Source organism: Monodon monoceros, unplaced genomic scaffold (assembly GCF_005190385.1).
Source record: "Monodon monoceros isolate NGI ecotype Baffin Bay Population unplaced genomic scaffold, NGI_Narwhal_1 Super_Scaffold_21, whole genome shotgun sequence".
Lineage (NCBI taxonomy): Eukaryota > Metazoa > Chordata > Mammalia > Artiodactyla > Monodontidae > Monodon > Monodon monoceros.
In genome coordinates, this window is record NW_021703778.1 from 42,741,194 (window position 1) to 42,758,043 (window position 16,850).

The window sequence follows — 16,850 nt, forward strand, 5'->3', positions numbered from 1 at the left end:
GAAGCTCTCCGTGCGTGCCCCCCACAGTCGGGACATTGCGCTTTCACGATCTGGCCCTGCTGCCTTTCCAGCCTCAACCTCCCCCGCTCTGCCCACCTTCTGAGGAGCCACTAGCTGTGTCAGACTTCTTGGGGTGCCCCCAGCACACCCAGTTCTCTCTTACCTCCAGACCTTTGTCCATGCTGTTTCTTTCATCAGGGCTAGTCTTCCCCTAAGCCCTTCACATCCCTAACACCTCCTTATGCGCAGCTGAGACGCCTCCTCCCACTTCCTCACTGCTTCCAGGGCTGCATTGGCACCCCTCCTGCAGAGGCCTCAGCACCTGCCCTCCCAGCAAGGCTGTTACTATGGCCCCCTCCACTGGACTGAATGGTCCATGTTCACCTGCATCTCCATCACCAGTCCATCACTAGGCTCCAGTATCCAGGGATGGGGTTCTGCTGTGGGCCATTGCATTCCCAGTATTAGCCATGGCTCTGGATAAAGGTCCTAGGCTTTCTGCACACCCGGCTGGAGGTTCTATGCCAAGCTCAGCAAGCCCCAGGGCGCCATGGGCGGTAATACCACAACTGGCAGGCAGGTTGGTTGGCTGGTGCAGATTTCAATCCTAAACACCTCTTGCAAGCTCATCTCTCCCCACTTGATAGCTTCCACCCAGACTTGTGAAAATTTCCCCTAACTTGATTAGATGCGAATAAGTCACTGAGGACATCATTCTGATTCTTAGGAGATCTGGTTCACGTTAGCGGTTTCCTGTTATTAGACTGCCCTTCCTGCCCTGCTTTGGGGTTTTGTTTCTCATTTTCTGATCTCATTTCTCCTTGAGTGATAGTGATGGAAGTTTCCAGAATTGCATTTAATATACAACTTCTAATTCTTCTCATTGCATATGACCAGGAAGAGTGACGAAAAAGATAGCAAGCTAATTCTGTAAGCTTCCTTTGGCATGAATATATCGTCCGGATTGTTTCTGTACCTTTCACTCTCAGAGGTAATTATTCTAACAGAAAGCATGTTGGTAGCTGCTGATTGACTGCTGGAAGTTGTATCCTTTTGATGTACTGAATAATTGACTTAAAAAAAGCTTCTGTCAGCCACCAATGGAATGTTGAAAATCAGTACAAGTCCAGCACAGCAGTTTGTAGGGGGCTAATGATAGACAACTAATCTGTTCCCCCATCCAGGCAACAAGGATTTATCAAGCGCCTGTTTGAGTAGAGCCCTGAGTAGGTGCTATGGCGGGGAGGGGAGGGGGCAGCCCCATTTTGGATGCGTGCAGGGTGCTGCTCCTTCAATATCATGGGTCTCGGTCCTGGCTGCACATTAGAATTGCTTGGGAGCTTTTAAAACATGAGGCCTGAGATCTGTCCTCAGAGATTCTGCTTCCCTCTTTCTGGAGTGGGACCCTGCCATCAGTTTTTTTTTTAAGATTTAATTTATTTGTTTATTTTTTGGCTGCATTAGGTCTTCATTGCTGTGTGCGGGCTTTCTCTAGTTGGGGCGAGCGGGGGCTACTCTTCGTGGCGGTACGTGGGCTTCTCATCGCGGTGGCTTCTCTTGTTGCGGAGCATGGGCTCTAGGCGCGTGGGCTTCAGTAGCTGTGGCACACGGGCTCAGTGGTTGTGGCTCGTGGGCTCTAGAGTGCAGGCTCAGTAGTTGTGGTGCACGGGCTTAATTGCCCTACCTGCCGTCAGTTTTTTAAACACTCCCCCCCCCCCCACACACACAAGTGTTTTTGATATGTAACCAAGGTTGAGAACCACTGGGCACTGTTGACGGTTTGGGCTGCATCACCCTTTGCTGTGGGACTAGAGGATGTTTAGCAGCATCCCTGGGGCTCTACCCACCGGATGCCAATAGCAGCACTACCCCCTGCACCCTCTGCCATTTGTGAAACCACCAGTGCCTCCAGATAGTTCCATAGGTCCCTGAGTGGGGGGACAGAATACCCCCCAGTTGGGAACCACTGCTGTAGTCAAAGGAATGAGTTCTTAAAATTTTCTAGAAACAGGGCAGCATCTGGGCTGACACTGAGCATTCGTCCTTCAGTCTCCTTTTCCATCTCACCATTACTGGGTTCACCCACTGTAGAAACCAAGCTGGAGGTTAGAGGTGCCATGTCGGCATCTTCCAGCAGAAGAAACAAACTAGTCGATTAAATGCTATATCTGCCAGCAGGGGTGACTACAGTGGCTGAACCAAGGTTTAACAGCCTGGGGATTTCATATACAGATCTAGATTTCTGGCCTCTCTGAAAGGCCAGAAAGGTGGATGAGAATTAACATGGCACCTGCACCCCGATGGGGCAGCAGTGGCTGGAGCTAAGAGGAGACTGACGCTTTAGACAAGACATTTGATCTCCACTTAGCCATGGTCCCCACCACTGGTCACCCCGGACACCGGACCATTTTTCTTATCTGTTTCCTAGTGGTCCCCAAAGGTCTGGAGTTTGCAAATCCTCTTGTATGGCCTGACCCCATTTGCCAGAACTGATTTAAAAGTCTGTCCTCATCCTGGTGATGGCTTGTCAGAGGGACTTGGGAATATTCTGAATATTGGGAATATTCTGAAGTCAAGCCCAATGAGGGCATTGCCACCCAGGGCATCTAATATATCTCAGGCCCTGGGCTAGACATTAGAAATATAGAGATGAATAAGGCAAGGAGATCATGTTTACTATAAGTTAAGATGTAATATATTAATAGAGTTACGTTACAAGGGAACACCCAAGAGCAGCAGCTGACCAGGCCTTATATGTTTATAATATGGTATTAAGTGAAAAGAGCACATTATAGAACAATAACTAGATTATGATCCCTTTTAGTAAAGGTAAAGAAAAATCTAAAGATTTGTCTGTCTCTGCATGGGAAAAGATTGGAAGGATAAGCCTGTCACAGAACATTATCTCTGGCTAGGACTAAAAACTTAATTTTTATATATTTCTTTACATTTTTCTGTATATTTCTAAATAACCTAAAATGAACATGCATCCCTTTTCCAATAAGGAAAAACATTGGTATTAAAAAAAAAGATCCAGCATTAAAGGTTGGGTGGTTACAGTCTAATGGAAGGAAACAGGTATGTAGAGAAATTGGTGAACTTGGAGCCTTCTGCCTGCTTGGGTAGGAATTGGTTCAGGGTGGGGCGGGGCTAGAAGGAGAGAGTGTGGATGTCATTTCCTGGAGAAAGAGCAAGGGGCAGGGCCAGGCTTCATCCACGGAGAATTGCCCGGTGGATAGGATGGAAGGACATCCCAGCATGGAATGTGTGTGAGCATGGGGTGGTGGGGAGGCTTGAACCTCATGGCAAGGGCAAGGCTTTGGTTTGGAGTCTGGAAGGAGGAAGGTAAAGGGAAGGGCCCGGTGTTCATTCTGAGCTGCAGCCACATCCTTCTCCTCTGTGCTCTGCCCACACTTTCCACCTGAGATGGCTGGAGCAGAGAGTAAGCCCGACGCTTCCCAAAGAACGGCCCTTTCCTTCCCCTCAGCAGGAGATAATTAAGGCTCTGACAGGATGCAGGTTACAGAGGTGAAGGGTGGATGGAGGTCTTGGTTTCATCGCAGGGTTTTTCTCCCTGGCCATTATCCTTCAGCTAGTGACCCTGCCAGGGAACAAGAGAGCGCATTTCTTCTTGCAGTGTTTCAATCTCCCCTTTGCCTTGAGGCACGTGGGTTGCCCGTGATGCTCTTTATGACGAGCTCTGAGGTCTTCACCTGGAAAAACCAACTAGGGTTGGGCCAGTGAGGTGAAGAGATTCTAAGCTACAAAAAGACAGTAATAAATGACAGGAGAATGTCTGAGGAACTTCAATGAATCATGAAGGGATCCCATAAAAGTCTAGGACACATACGAGTAAGTTGTCATTCGAAGGAAGACGTCCCAGCTGTTGTGGTACAATCTCAGTCCTTTGCCATCTCGGTCATCAGGCAGAAGCCGGACAGAACACTGCATGTGTCAGCACTCCCTCTGGCCAACCCCCTTTCTGAATTATAGCACTAGGGCCCGACCTTTAATAGAGATTGTCATTTCTTCCTGGTAACCGAACATATTTCAGAAAGAAAACCAAAAACAGTATTCCAGGATGCTGAGAATGAAACTTTCAAGTTTTCACAGGCTCTTAATACAAAGAACATCATCACCCCCATGGCTGTCCCCTTAGAAAAGTCATTTTTCAACCTAGAGATTAGTTTTATTTGTGCAATTAATAGAATCGATCCATCAGTATTGACTATTGGGGGAAAAAAACAAAAACAACTTTATTTGCCAGATACTTTTGAAACACTGCGGAGGAGTATTTTGTTCTTATAATATGAGCTGTCAAAATAGCATGCTTATTATTTCCTTCATCAAGAGAAAGTGAAACCTAGATTTGAGAGAGTCATTTTTCTATTTTTATGCTCTCCAGCTTTATCGTAGTTATTTATTCCATCATTGCATGTGAATAGAAACATTTCTCAATTTAAATTAATGGCTGAATGTAGAACAAGAGTACAATTTTTAGTGACTCTGTTCTTCTTTTGTTGATTTCTTCTTCTGGAGTTTTAAATCTTTTTAAATAGATGATACATGTGTGTGGTTCAAAAACCAAAAAGGAGGGAGTGGAAACTCCTTTCTACCTCAGTCTCCTGTTCACCCACTTTTCAACCCACTACTCTGCCCAACAGGTAATTACTATTATTAGTTTCTTGTATATCCTACTGGGTTTTAATGCACCAAAAGGTATTATTCTGTAGCTTGTTTATTTATTTTTTTAATTGAAGTATAGTTGATTTATAATGTGTTATTTTCAGCAAAGTGTACAGCAAAGTGATTCAGTTATACGTATATGTAGATCCCTGTGCTATACAGTAGATCCTTGTTGGTTATCTATTTTATACTGTAGCTTGTTACTTGTGGGGTTTTTTTGTTGTTAATAATTTATCTTGGAGTTTTTTTCATATTGGTACATAAAGAGCACTCTGATACCTTTTTTACTGCTGCATAATATTCCGTGTGTGGACCTAATGGAATGCATCTAACCAATTCCTGTTGATGGGCATTCAGGGCTGCAAAACTTTAGCTCCTGCAGACTGTGTTGTGACTTGAATTGTATACTGACATCATTTTGTGCCTGGGCAAGTCTGTCTGTAAGATAAGTTCTTGTAGAATTTCCAAGCCAGTCCCACTCTGTCCGCCAGGTCACCACTGCTTCCAAATGTGGTCAGGTCAGTTCCTCCGTGAGCACCGTGGTCATCTGATTATCAACATGATCTCTCAGGGCAGTAAAGCTAGGTCCTGCCACCCCACGCCTGGCACCAGACAGAGACTCCAACTCTCCTGGAGGCAGTGGGGACCACATTCCTCCCCAGAGAACGGCAAACTGGGAAGACATTCCTTTGCCACGGGATGGAAAACTGGACATTTGCCAGGTCAGGAGCAGTAGACTAATCTCCTGGAGCCTAGTGCACTTCCTTCACAGTTAAATATATTGGGGGCTGCTGTGGACAGCACTAGGGGGGTACCACTTCATTCAGGCCATGATCGTCTGTAGGCCGTTGTCCAGGTCCATCTGCATTCTGGGCTGGCGCCACCCACGGGGCTGTTGTGTACAAACAGGGTGAGAATTAGTATCCCAACCTCTATCATCTCCTTCCCTCACACCCAGGTTATCCCTATATTTTCAAACTTCCTACTGCTTGGGGCTTTTGCAGGTCTCAGTGTTCCCACTTACATGCCAAGTTAATATCAGCTGAAAGGCTGTCTGCTCTCCCTTCTCACTTGGAATTGTAGTGTGAAGCCTCATTGGTGCAAAGTCCTCTCTTCCAATTAAGCACCCTGGGATGATTATTCCCAACACACTGGGACATCAGGGTGGAAGTTTCTCCCTAACCTGGCCTTGTACGCCGAGAGCCCCACAGGTCCTTTAGCACAATGGCCAGGGCGATCTGTGCTCTCTTCTGTCACCTGAGCCCGAATAAAGGACATTTCCCATCCCTTGCCATAGGACTTAGGCTTAGCACTTTTCCTTGGATTCTCTGTGGGAAGGGTCCTAGGAATGTCCCAGCCTGCGCCCCAGCCCTCGGGACCACCCAGCACTTTCTGTTCATTCTGTCACATTGACTCATTTAACTAAAAAGGAAACCTATCCAAGTCCCCACTCAGGTCACTCGGCTTACCTCCTCCCCAGCCTCTTTTCACAGCTCCTCTCAAATACATTAAATCCGAATAAATTAGTACAGAGTTGCCTAGAGCATTTGAGAGGGACCCATCCATTTCCAGCTTCTCTCCTCGGCACCAGCAAGCCAGTATGATCACTGGTCCTGTACCAGTTTCCTGCTTCTCCTCTCCTGGCATCTATACCCTACAAGTGCTTATTCCTGTCCAATCAGCCTGTACTGCCCTGGGTCCATTCTTGTCCCATTCCACCCCCTGGCTTTGTGCTCTCACCTGTCCCCTTTGCCTTGGCTGCAAATCCCAGGGTGGCTCAGCCCCACTGTTCGCTCACGCCATTCACAGGATGTTGCCTTCCTGGACACGTTCACCTCACCCGGACGAGAAGGACTGTATAATCACTGAGATAAAGGCATCTTATTTCTGACCCATTCCATTAGGGCCTTGATCACAGGCCTAATCCAGAGAATTTCAGAAGGAGTTTTTTACTTATCAGAGCAGAGGGGGGCCGGGCAGTTTTCTCTTACGGTATACGTAATACAGTTGAGCCATAGCCTAGGTACAGGGCAGAAATCTAAGACTGGGTGTAGGTTCCAATTACAGATTACTTATTAAACTAAACAGAGCTCACCAGTCACACAGTTCATTCAAAGGGTTCTGATGACATCACATCCTATGGGGCTACGTGAGTGAGAACTCAGTTCCTGGGGTACTTGGCAAAACAAGACCACAGGCATCCACCAGGGGCCTGTTCCCTGTTTATACCTGAGCACTCTCCAAGTCCACGTGTTCCTAAGGACCCCAGTCCCAAATCTCTTCTTCCTCGCAGGCTACAGCAGGGATCAAAGAGAGGAGGATGTGGGCTTCCCTGGTGGCGCAGTGGTTGAGAGTCCGCCTGCCGATGCAGGGGACACGGGCTCGTGCCCCGGTCCAGGAAGATCCCACATGCCGCGGAGCGGCTGGGCCCGTGAGCCATGGCCGCTGAGCCTGCGCATCCGGAGCCTGTGCTCGGCAACGGGAGAGGCCACAACAGTGAGAGGCCCGCGTACCGCAAAAAAAAAAAAGAGAGAGAAAAGGATGGGAGTGGTTTGAACTAGGGCAGGGTTTGAGAGGTGTTTAGGATATGATAAAATGAACAGGACTTGAGGGTTCATTCATTCATTCACTCATTCAATAAATACCATACTCTAGAGCTGGGGATAAGTCAGGGATCAAAACCACAGTGGTTTCTGTCCTTATTAGCATTATGGTCACAAGGAAGATGGATTTGACATAGGAGTAAGGGGTGGGGGAGTTCCACCAGGTCTCTATAGAGTTAACAGGGTGTCATTTCTAAGGCAAGAGATGTGGAGGGAAAGGAGATTGGGGCCAGGGGTATGTGTATCTGTCAGGGTTTGGTCAGGAAAACAGCACCCACAAGTCTTTTGGAAATAAAGTGTTTAGTATAGGAAATAGAACTAACGTGAATGTGGAGGAGTTGGCAAATTAAGATCTGGAAGAAGTGAGATGAAGGACTGGAGAACAGTCACTCACTACATCCCCAGAAGTTCCAGCTCAGGTGGGCAAGTCGAGGCATATGGGAAATTCCCCGGTGGCTGCTCAGTGAGATGAAGGGGGCGTTCCGGGAAGGGTCTGGGGAAGCACATCAGCAAGCCTGCGTCCAGGTCAGTAGAGGTGGCCATGGGCCCTCTGTTGTCGGCAGGGTAGTCAGTAAAGAAGGCGGATGCACACAGGATGCTAGGACCAGCCAGCTCCTTCCGGGCACCTCTGTGTGTGTCTGTCCCCGTGTCTGACCATCTGAGAGTAGCGGCCTCTGCTTCACTTCCAGATCTCGTCTGTGTTTCCCTCCGGTCCAGCTTCATCCGTGCAGGGAAGGGAATCCTAGGGAAATAGTTCCCGCTGTGGATGGCAAAGTAGTGCCAAGATGCCGGCACGGAATCCCACGCAGGACTCTCATCCCGGAGTCGGTGTTGATATCTCAACAGGCTCAGAGGCTTAGGAAGGGGCATCCCGAGTGGGTCTGGGAGGGATATGGGCTAGGGATTAAATTTAGGAGAGTTATCGGAAAGCGTGTAGATGTAAAACAATCTAGGGAAGAGTGCAGCACGAGAAGGGAAGAAAACCTGGACCAGAACCCCGAGGAGCTCCAGCATTTTAAAGTGGGGTCGGGGGAAGGTGCCAGCAAGGAAGATGCAAAAGGAGCGACCAGAGAGGGAGGAAGGAAACCAGAGAGCAAGCTGTGGAAGTCGAGGAAGTGGGTCACAGGCACGTGCTGGGGGTGGGGAGGGAGACCTCCAGGAGGAGAGAAGTGGATGGCGGGGTCAGGCTATGGAAGCCACTGGCGAGCTTAGCTGATCCGATTACTGTGGGTGGGGACCCAAGTCGGCTTGAGTGAGTTGAGAGCGTGGGAGGTGAGGGCGCAGAGGTGATGAGTGTGAACAGCTAGAAACGTTTAGCTGTGAAGTCGGGGTCGGGGGAGAGGAGGAGTTCCCTCTCCCCGGAAGGCAGAGAAGAGGCATTTTCAGTTAGACTTGGGGAGAAGGCCTGCTTCCTAATGAAAGCAGAGGAAGGTCTGTTCACGCAGGCATTCTAAAACCGTCTGCTGAGTTCCCCCTGCCGTGTCTCAGCGCTGTGCTGTGAGACGATGCTCAGTAAATCACAGGTAATACACGTTCTGATCCCAAGAGCGCAAGGTCTCCTCCAGGAGGGCAGCGAGGGTCTCTGCTGTGGGGTGTGGAGTGTACCCTCATGGAGGGAAGTACCAGCTCACATGGGGGCCGACTTGCGGAGGGGCCTTGCAGCTGGAGGAGACATCAACACGGGGTTTTGGAGAAGAGCTAGTATGTCTCCAGGCAGAGGTGTATGGAAAGGGACAGAGGGGTAGGGCCTCAGCACTTCTCAGGGCGCGACAGTAAACACCCCTGGGTGCAGAGATGGGGCCATTTACACAAGGGCACCTGCCGTGCCAGATGGCTTAGGAGGAAGGGTCCAGCCCCACCCAAGGTCTCCCCGACTTCGCATGGGTAAAAGCTCCTCGGCAGGACACAGCCGCACAGGATGGAGGCAGCAGGCTTTGGACACCCCTGAAAGCATCCCATGTAGCTTAAAGGCATAAGAAAAGCTCCAATGTGTATGTCCTCTGGGGAAAGAAGAGGAGAGGAACAAAGATGAGGGGAGACGGACTGAGGAGAATAAATGCAAGAGCCAAAGGGGATTTGTTTGACTCTCACTAGGATTTACCTCGGCATGTGCCCTGAGAGCCGAGCAGTCCTGGAAAGAAAAGCAATGAATCATTTATGATTGTTTTCACTTTGTATTCATTAAAGGCCTCTGCACTATTATTATCGAACTTTAATTGGCTCGGCTGCTGGCTCGGCACGGCACTGCCTCTCCGAGTCCCCGCTCTTCCCTTTGCCATCAGAAATTCCTCAAGCGTGAGCCAGGACTGTGCTGGGGAGCAGGGCTGGCTGGGCAAGAATCCCCCCCGAAGATCAAACGGAATGCAGCCGCTTGTCTTTCTCCTCTCTGATCATATATTAATAAATGTATCTCGCTGGGCTCCAGCTCTCTTCCCACGATCCGCTCTAAACTCTCTGGCATCTCTGCACCCTCTTTGCTTTCTCAGCCACTCGAGAACTTTCCCATTAGCTGGCGCCTCTCACAGCCCGACGAGCTCAGCAACTTCACGCATGACGGTGCACATCCTTTGTTCCAAGTGCCACCTTGGGCCCTGAACCAGCAACCATATGCGGGTTACCTGATTTACTTCTTTTAATATACTTCAGTGTTATTATAACCCCATAAAAGAGAGGACAAATTGGCAAGTGCTTACATCGTTAATTTGGCAATGTTTTATCACATTATGGAAGCACAATTTCCTCTCTAATTGTATTGGTGGGGGGGACACGTTTGTTTGCATTTCGGCTTATTGAGGGATTCTTGAGCATAGATATGAAATACACAGGAGACGGGGAAATCAGCTCTCCTCCCCATAAATATTCCTTTATTTACATGTGTTTTGCAGCCTCTTTAAAAAAATCTAACTCGTTTATTCAGGCCTAATTAATGAAATGCTGCAGAATGTATAATAAGGCTATGACAGTTCCAGCTGCTGGATGGCTTTGGATTGGGAAACTGGAGATACCCCCAGTTAAAAGGGCTGAATGCTTCCCTTTCAGAATCTCACCAGCTGTGCGTGCCTCACGACCGTCCCGCCTGAGAATGCGACTGTGGTCCCTGGAAAATGCCCCAGTCCTGGCTGCCAAGAGGCCTTCCTCACCTTCCTGTGTGTGATGTGTGTCTGCAGCATGATTGGGGCAATGGCTCAGACTCCCTCAGTCATTATCCTTATCAGGTAAGCTTAGCCCCTGGAACCCGGACCCGAGAGCCAGCCTCCCGTCTCCCCCTCCCCACCTGCTGTGTGTCTGCAGTTCTCCTGGAAATCAGAACTCCGGGGACTATATGAGTCTTACAAGCCAGCTTCCCTAGGCTGGTAGGAATCGGTTACGTTTGATAGAGACCTCACACCAAAAGTAGAAAGCACGGCCCAAGAGAGAACACTACACTTTCATGTCATCCCAAGAATAGACGCTACAGGTGATTTGGAAAGGGACCGTGGTCCCTTATTGATATTTGCAAAGAGCCACATTGTTGGAGTAAAATGAAAATGACATTGGACTAGCCAAGTCCCTGTGTCTGGCTCCTGTCCGGGCACTGATTAGCTGTATGACCTTGGGCCCATTTTCCCTCAGACTTGTTTCTGAATCTGGAACTAGAGGTGATGTCATGGGTCCTGCCTGCCTCCTGCCGTGGTGTGGGTCCTGCCGAGACCATGTATGTGCAAATGCCGTGAAGATGTGAGGGGTCATTGACAAAGTGTGGTGCAGGGCTGAGTGGCTAATGGAAGGCAAGCAGTGACTGCTTTTGTATAAGTGGATGGTTGGAGAGAGCCCCCCGTAATTCTGTTTCCCCATCTCTCAGGACCTGTCCTGGGGGCAGATGAGGTGCCTCAAAGGTGAATTACTGAGTAATATTCTGAGTAACTTACACAATTACAAAGTTATCTAGACTGTTTGAGGAACCTAGAAGCAGAATGCTCCATGCTCTGGCATCCATCTGAACCAGAAGAAGTGGCAGCAAACACAGATCCATCTCACCAGGATGGAGTTATCTAAACAAACCAGTTCAATCCCAAGGGCTAGGGATAAAAGTAGGAATGAAATGCTTGGATGCAGCCTGTACAAATATGTACGTCACCAGCTGCTTTATCTGGCCTATCTCTTTTTCTCACTGTGCCTACCACGCTTCCTGATCTTGGTTATGAATTCACGAGGAAAAGAATTTACACAAAGTACTTATGTTAGAAAGTCATTAGTAAAGCGCTTTTCATGTGCAGAAGCATTAAGGGTGCAATAGCAAATTACCATTTTATACTTATTAAATTTGAAAAATAAATTAAAAAAATTCACACCCAGCGCTGTAAGCAAGGCTGTAGCAAAACGGGTAAAATCACATATTGCTGGTGGCTTTGAGAAGCGTATCACTTCTTTCAAAAAGCAGTATGGCAAATGTAAGTCAACAGCCATAAAAATGTTCATATTTTTTATGTGGTAACCCTACCTATTGCTACTTGTCTTAAGAAAATACTTCTCTACAAGAAGAATAGTTCAGTGGAGACAGATTTTTATTACAATGTTAACTATAATAGCAGAAAAATCTGAATTGGAATAGTGAGTTAAATTATGGTACCACAGCTCGGTGGAATAATGAAAATTCTTAAAAATGTGAAAAGTGTTTATGAAGTGAACTATTGCAATTATATATGGAAGATGATTATATATAATATGCACATGGACAAAACCCATCAGATCTCAGGTATGGGTTTAGGGTGGCTGCATTACTTTTTGTTATTAGAAATTCCTTTGAAGTTATATTGTGCCATTCACACACAAAAGGCACCAAGAAGCAGGAAAAATGACCTTTACAGGCATTAGCAATGACTGGTCCCCTTTTTTCTCTCCCCTTGACTCCTCTGCAAAAACCCAGCTCAGTAGTTGTAGCTGGCAGACCAAACACAGAAAGTCATTTGAAATCTTAATCACTTCCAAATCTCAGCTTGATAGATAGCTCTAGGAGATTTTCAGGAAATCTTTGATTCCTTTTCGATGCACCAGCAACAGATGGCCTGGATGACCCAGGCTGGGCCTTGTCTACCTCATAGCTTGGAGGTATGTGCCCACTTGCCTTTTGAGGGGTCCAGGGTAAACCATCCTCCATCACCATCCACTCCAATTTGCCATCACAGATGTTCTAGGGAGGTTACAAGGGCACAAACAGTCTGAGCCACAGCCCAGATGAGCACCAGCCCTCGTCACGTGCCAGAGCAATAGACCCATTCCCACTCTTACTCCAGACAGAAACATACTTGCCAACAACAGTGCTCAGGACATCCGCAGGGGAGGATACCAACTAGCAGTCACTTAGGTGCCCGCACCGGGCTCTTGTTTTAACTTCCTGTGTTTGCGTCTTTATTAGCACTCAGATGGGGAGACGCCAGAGGCTCAGAGAGTGATTAAGCAGGATCCTCAAGGTCACGTAGCTAGTAAGTTGTGGAGCTAAGGCCCTCTCCCTGGCCTGGCCTGACGCTTTCAGTAATGTTGACCCAAACCCTCCATTTCTCCGTAACTAAAGCCGAGAAGGATTATTGCTCCTGTGGGAGCCAGTTTCCCAACAGGATATGAAGGCAGATCTTAGCATCTTGTTCACTTTATTCCTAGTGACATGATAGCTAAAAGGAAATCAAACTTCAAGTGATAAGTACTCTGGCTCATTATGCCAGCATGTTTTCTTGATAAGGAGAATTTGCCTTTATCTTTGTGTCTTTCAAGTCAGTACCCTCAAGTGAATGTGCGCCAGTATTAACTCCAGAGAGCTTGGATTTTGTTCCGTGCGCATTCGAAAGAGAACTGACCATGTTTCTGTCCAGAAACACTGATCTCATCTTTGATGTTGTACAGGAATCTGGCTTGATCAGCCAGAGAGTGGTTTCCCTGTCATTCAATGGAAAGTCTTGACCTGCCGCCCTGGGACTGCTTACTTATACTGGACTCTTTGCAATTGAAAAGGAACGTGTATGTCCCCAAGAATAACACATTTTTAGTTTTCTCTGAAAAATCTCAGAAATAGGGCAAAGATTGTGGAAACAACATCCATGTCCTTTTTGGCGTGACAGTGTCTTTTGGCCTTATATACCAAGAAGCCAAAGGCATGCCCATCTGATGCTCAAACCAGGTGGTAGGTCATTGGATGCTTGCCACTGGATGATTGGAGGAATGACCCCTGGGGTCGGTTAAGAATAGTATTCTAGCTACCAAGTCCAGAGATGGGTTATACGTCTTGTGTACTAGGTAACCCACCGGATTTAGATGTCCCATTGGTAACTTTATTTCTAATGCTTATTTTCTGCAGAATTGCTTGCCTAGGTCCTTCCTGCACCACATGAGTCTTCCTGGCCTTTCGGCCACACTGAAATGCTCCTGGTGTTTCCTGAGGCTCAGCCACACAGGACTGTCTCTAGGTCTAGCCTGGTCCTTCCAGGGGGAAGAGTAGTGCACTTACCTCCCCGTCTTCCCTAGAGACTCCTAATGGGGACGGGACAAGAGGAGGTTTCTCTGCTGGTGGTGTTCAGGATGACCTGGAGCGCATGTGGTCAGTCAGATGCCTCCCCCTCTACCAGCACACCAGAGACAGGGCTGCCCGGGCCTCAGTGGGAGACATGTGCCCACCCACCTATCCACTTATACATCCACTCAGCGTGTGCTATGTGTCACACACCACACTGATGATGAACGAGATGCAAACAGTCCTTGGCCTCAAGGAAAGACAAGCATTGAGTAAATACTAGTTTCAAGAGTAAGAGGCATAACGCAGGCGATCTATGACCAGCTGTGAGGGCCTCTCTATCTGGAATCGGTCACCATTTCCAAACCCCCTCTACTGTCACTCTTATCCCAGAAAGTGTACCCTCTGAGACTGTGCTAGAAAATGTGTGAAAAGATCATGCTCAGGGACTGTTGTGGGTAAACCAAAGCCCAGAACATTGAGTCGGTTCAAAACAAAGTGATGCAACTATATATGAAGGTACCTTTCCATTTAAAAGGTACCGAAACTGGATATAGATGAATGGATTATTTCACAAGTGGTCCATCTAGGGAATCGACCCATGCTAGTCTGGTTGATTTCACAAAATGGTGCTAGAATGACAGAGGTGTTTATGGTTCTTGCCTGTTTGTATAGCATAAGGGGAACTGTCTTTCCTGTCAGTATTTTCCCCAGATACATATACCCACCAGTGTAAGATGTTTCCCTGTCCCAGCAGAAGTGAAGTGCCTTTAACTGCACAGAGTACCAATTATGCTGATTTTTTTTCTCTTATCATTGGGAGGATAGAAAATGCATGTGTGGTGATGCTCCCCCACTTCACCCTGGTTTGGGTGGATGGACAGATGAATGTGTAATATCAGGTAGCAAGTAGGGGACCCTTATTTCTGAAAATGTTGAATGAATGTGTTCAAACTGACATTTATTGAGCACCTAATGTGTTCAGAGCTCCGTGGACCATACCCGGGTAAGTGAGCTCAGCGCTGCTCTTAGGGAGTTCTTTCAGAAGCTGACCAGGGAAGATGAAAGACCTTGTGGACCAAATTTGCATTCCATCCTTCAAATAACAAGATTAGTTTTAGTTAATAAAAAACACTGTTAAATTCCTAAACTTATGTCACTGCACTTGCAGGGATTTTTCAGAGTTTAGGCAGGGAAAGTGAAAAAGAAAAACAAAAGCACAAAACCATTAATAATTTTCTACAGAAGGACTCTGACGGACAGCCGCGGATGACTCTGGGGTCTGTTAATTAAAGTGGAGTGATAAGCATCTTTTCTTTTTTCCTCTTCTCTTCTTTGCATGTAGGACAGTCAGCCCTGAACTCAAATCCTACGCCCTGGGAGTTCTTTTTCTCCTCCTCCGTTTGTTGGGTACGTATTATCTCTTTGTTTCCTCAATAATGAATTGGATGCTTATAACCAGGTGAGTACACATCAGTGGAATCATCCCCTTTCTTGAGTTTGTCATTTTTCCTATGAGGTTTTTTGGTAAACAAGGGAAACATCAAGTCTGTTAATTTTGCTCAGGGTTTAGACCTAAACTCACACACTCCCTGGATATTGCAGAGTTTTTGTTGATATCAACTATGCCTTTGTACCACCCTTAATTCTTATTGGCATAAGGAGGAAAAGCGATGGCACCAAAGGGAAAGAAATTTGATGGTGTCATTTGGAACCCTCATTAAGCAACCCATGAGCAGCTTGTGAAATGCTTCACTTATGGGGCTTCCAGCTCGAGGAGAGAGGTATTCTCACAATGCTTCGCAGATGGAAACTTTGCACCCTTTAAATTTTTCCAAACTGATTTAGTTTATTTACCTTGGGTTTCCTGGATGGGGCAAATATGACCTTCATGCTATAGACCCTACATTCCAAGGTTTGGTATGGATAGAAGGAATTAAGTCTAACGCCCCAATGTTTAAGATGGGAAAACAGGATGGGAATAGCCCATGGTTCTTCCAGGGTGCTGGGACTGGCTGGGGAGAAGCTGGAAAGGCCAACAAGGTAACCCTTCTCCCTCTAGACCACACTGTTGCTTTATGAACTCCCTTTGTCAAGGCCAAGATCAAGATAGGACAACTTTTTTTCTTGGATAATAAAGCTGTGGTCTTCTTTAATGGACATTAAATGGTAAATAGATGTGGAAAGGGAAGTAACCATGGCCTATATCTTCAGAGTAAAAATAAAGTTTCTCATTCCAAATAGTATATAATCTGGATGAGCATAAAGAATTAACTACAGAAATGTTTATAAAAATGTCTATAAAAGTTAAAAATTGGCAACAGCCTAAATACCCAAGAGCAGGGAATTAGTTAGTTAAATCCATTATGAGCTCTAATTCCAGTAGGATTTATGTTCCCCTTTAAAGTTCTGGAAAGAAGAATATTCATAGACTTGGAAAAGGCACATGATATGTGGAGGGGGAAAAAGAGGTCTATAATATATTTGCAGATGTTTTTAAAGTATATATAAATATGGAAAAATACTGGAAAGCTAGATGTGAAAATGGTATCAGCTAATTATCATTGAATAGTGAGGCTATAAATGATATTTTCTAAATTTGTTTTTAAAATTTGAATGAATATAGATTTTATTACTTGCATAATGAGATTACTTCCTATATAATTGATAAGTGAAAGAAAATTATTCACCCTTAAATCCATTAATAAGGTAAGGTTTTCCCTGGGGAATGGCAAATACATGACACATGCCCTATCTCTGTCTATAGCAAATAACTTTCAATCAATTGCTGTGATCACTTTTGCCATGCCCAGGACAAGACCTCAGAATCTTCTCAATCACTATCAATCCACATCTGTTGGTACATATGGAGAAACTTAAATGGCATCTTTGTCTTATTTCTGGTTCATGGGAAATAGAAATGTTCTAGGTATAATAATACCTAGTTCAAACAAGTTCAGCAGTAATTCAGACTAAAACATTTAGGCCTTCCTGGAAGTTGTAGTGGCTTTTAGAGCTCTCTAACTACACAGGGTACCAATTATGCTGATTTTTTTTCTCTTATCATTGGGAGGATAGAA

General features: G+C 46.4%; 1 protein-coding gene across 3 annotated transcripts in view; it reads left to right on the plus strand.

Annotated features, from left to right (window-relative positions):
* Positions 1-16,850, plus strand: part of SLCO3A1 (solute carrier organic anion transporter family member 3A1) — a 316,836-nt gene that overhangs the window by 281,512 nt on the left and 18,474 nt on the right. For all 3 annotated transcript variants that reach the window (XM_029237384.1, XM_029237383.1, XM_029237386.1), the window contains 2 exons: positions 10,329-10,504; positions 15,116-15,180. In XM_029237384.1, coding sequence (XP_029093217.1) covers positions 10,329-10,504; positions 15,116-15,180 — 241 coding nt within the window. The remainder of the gene's footprint in view (positions 1-10,328; positions 10,505-15,115; positions 15,181-16,850) is intronic.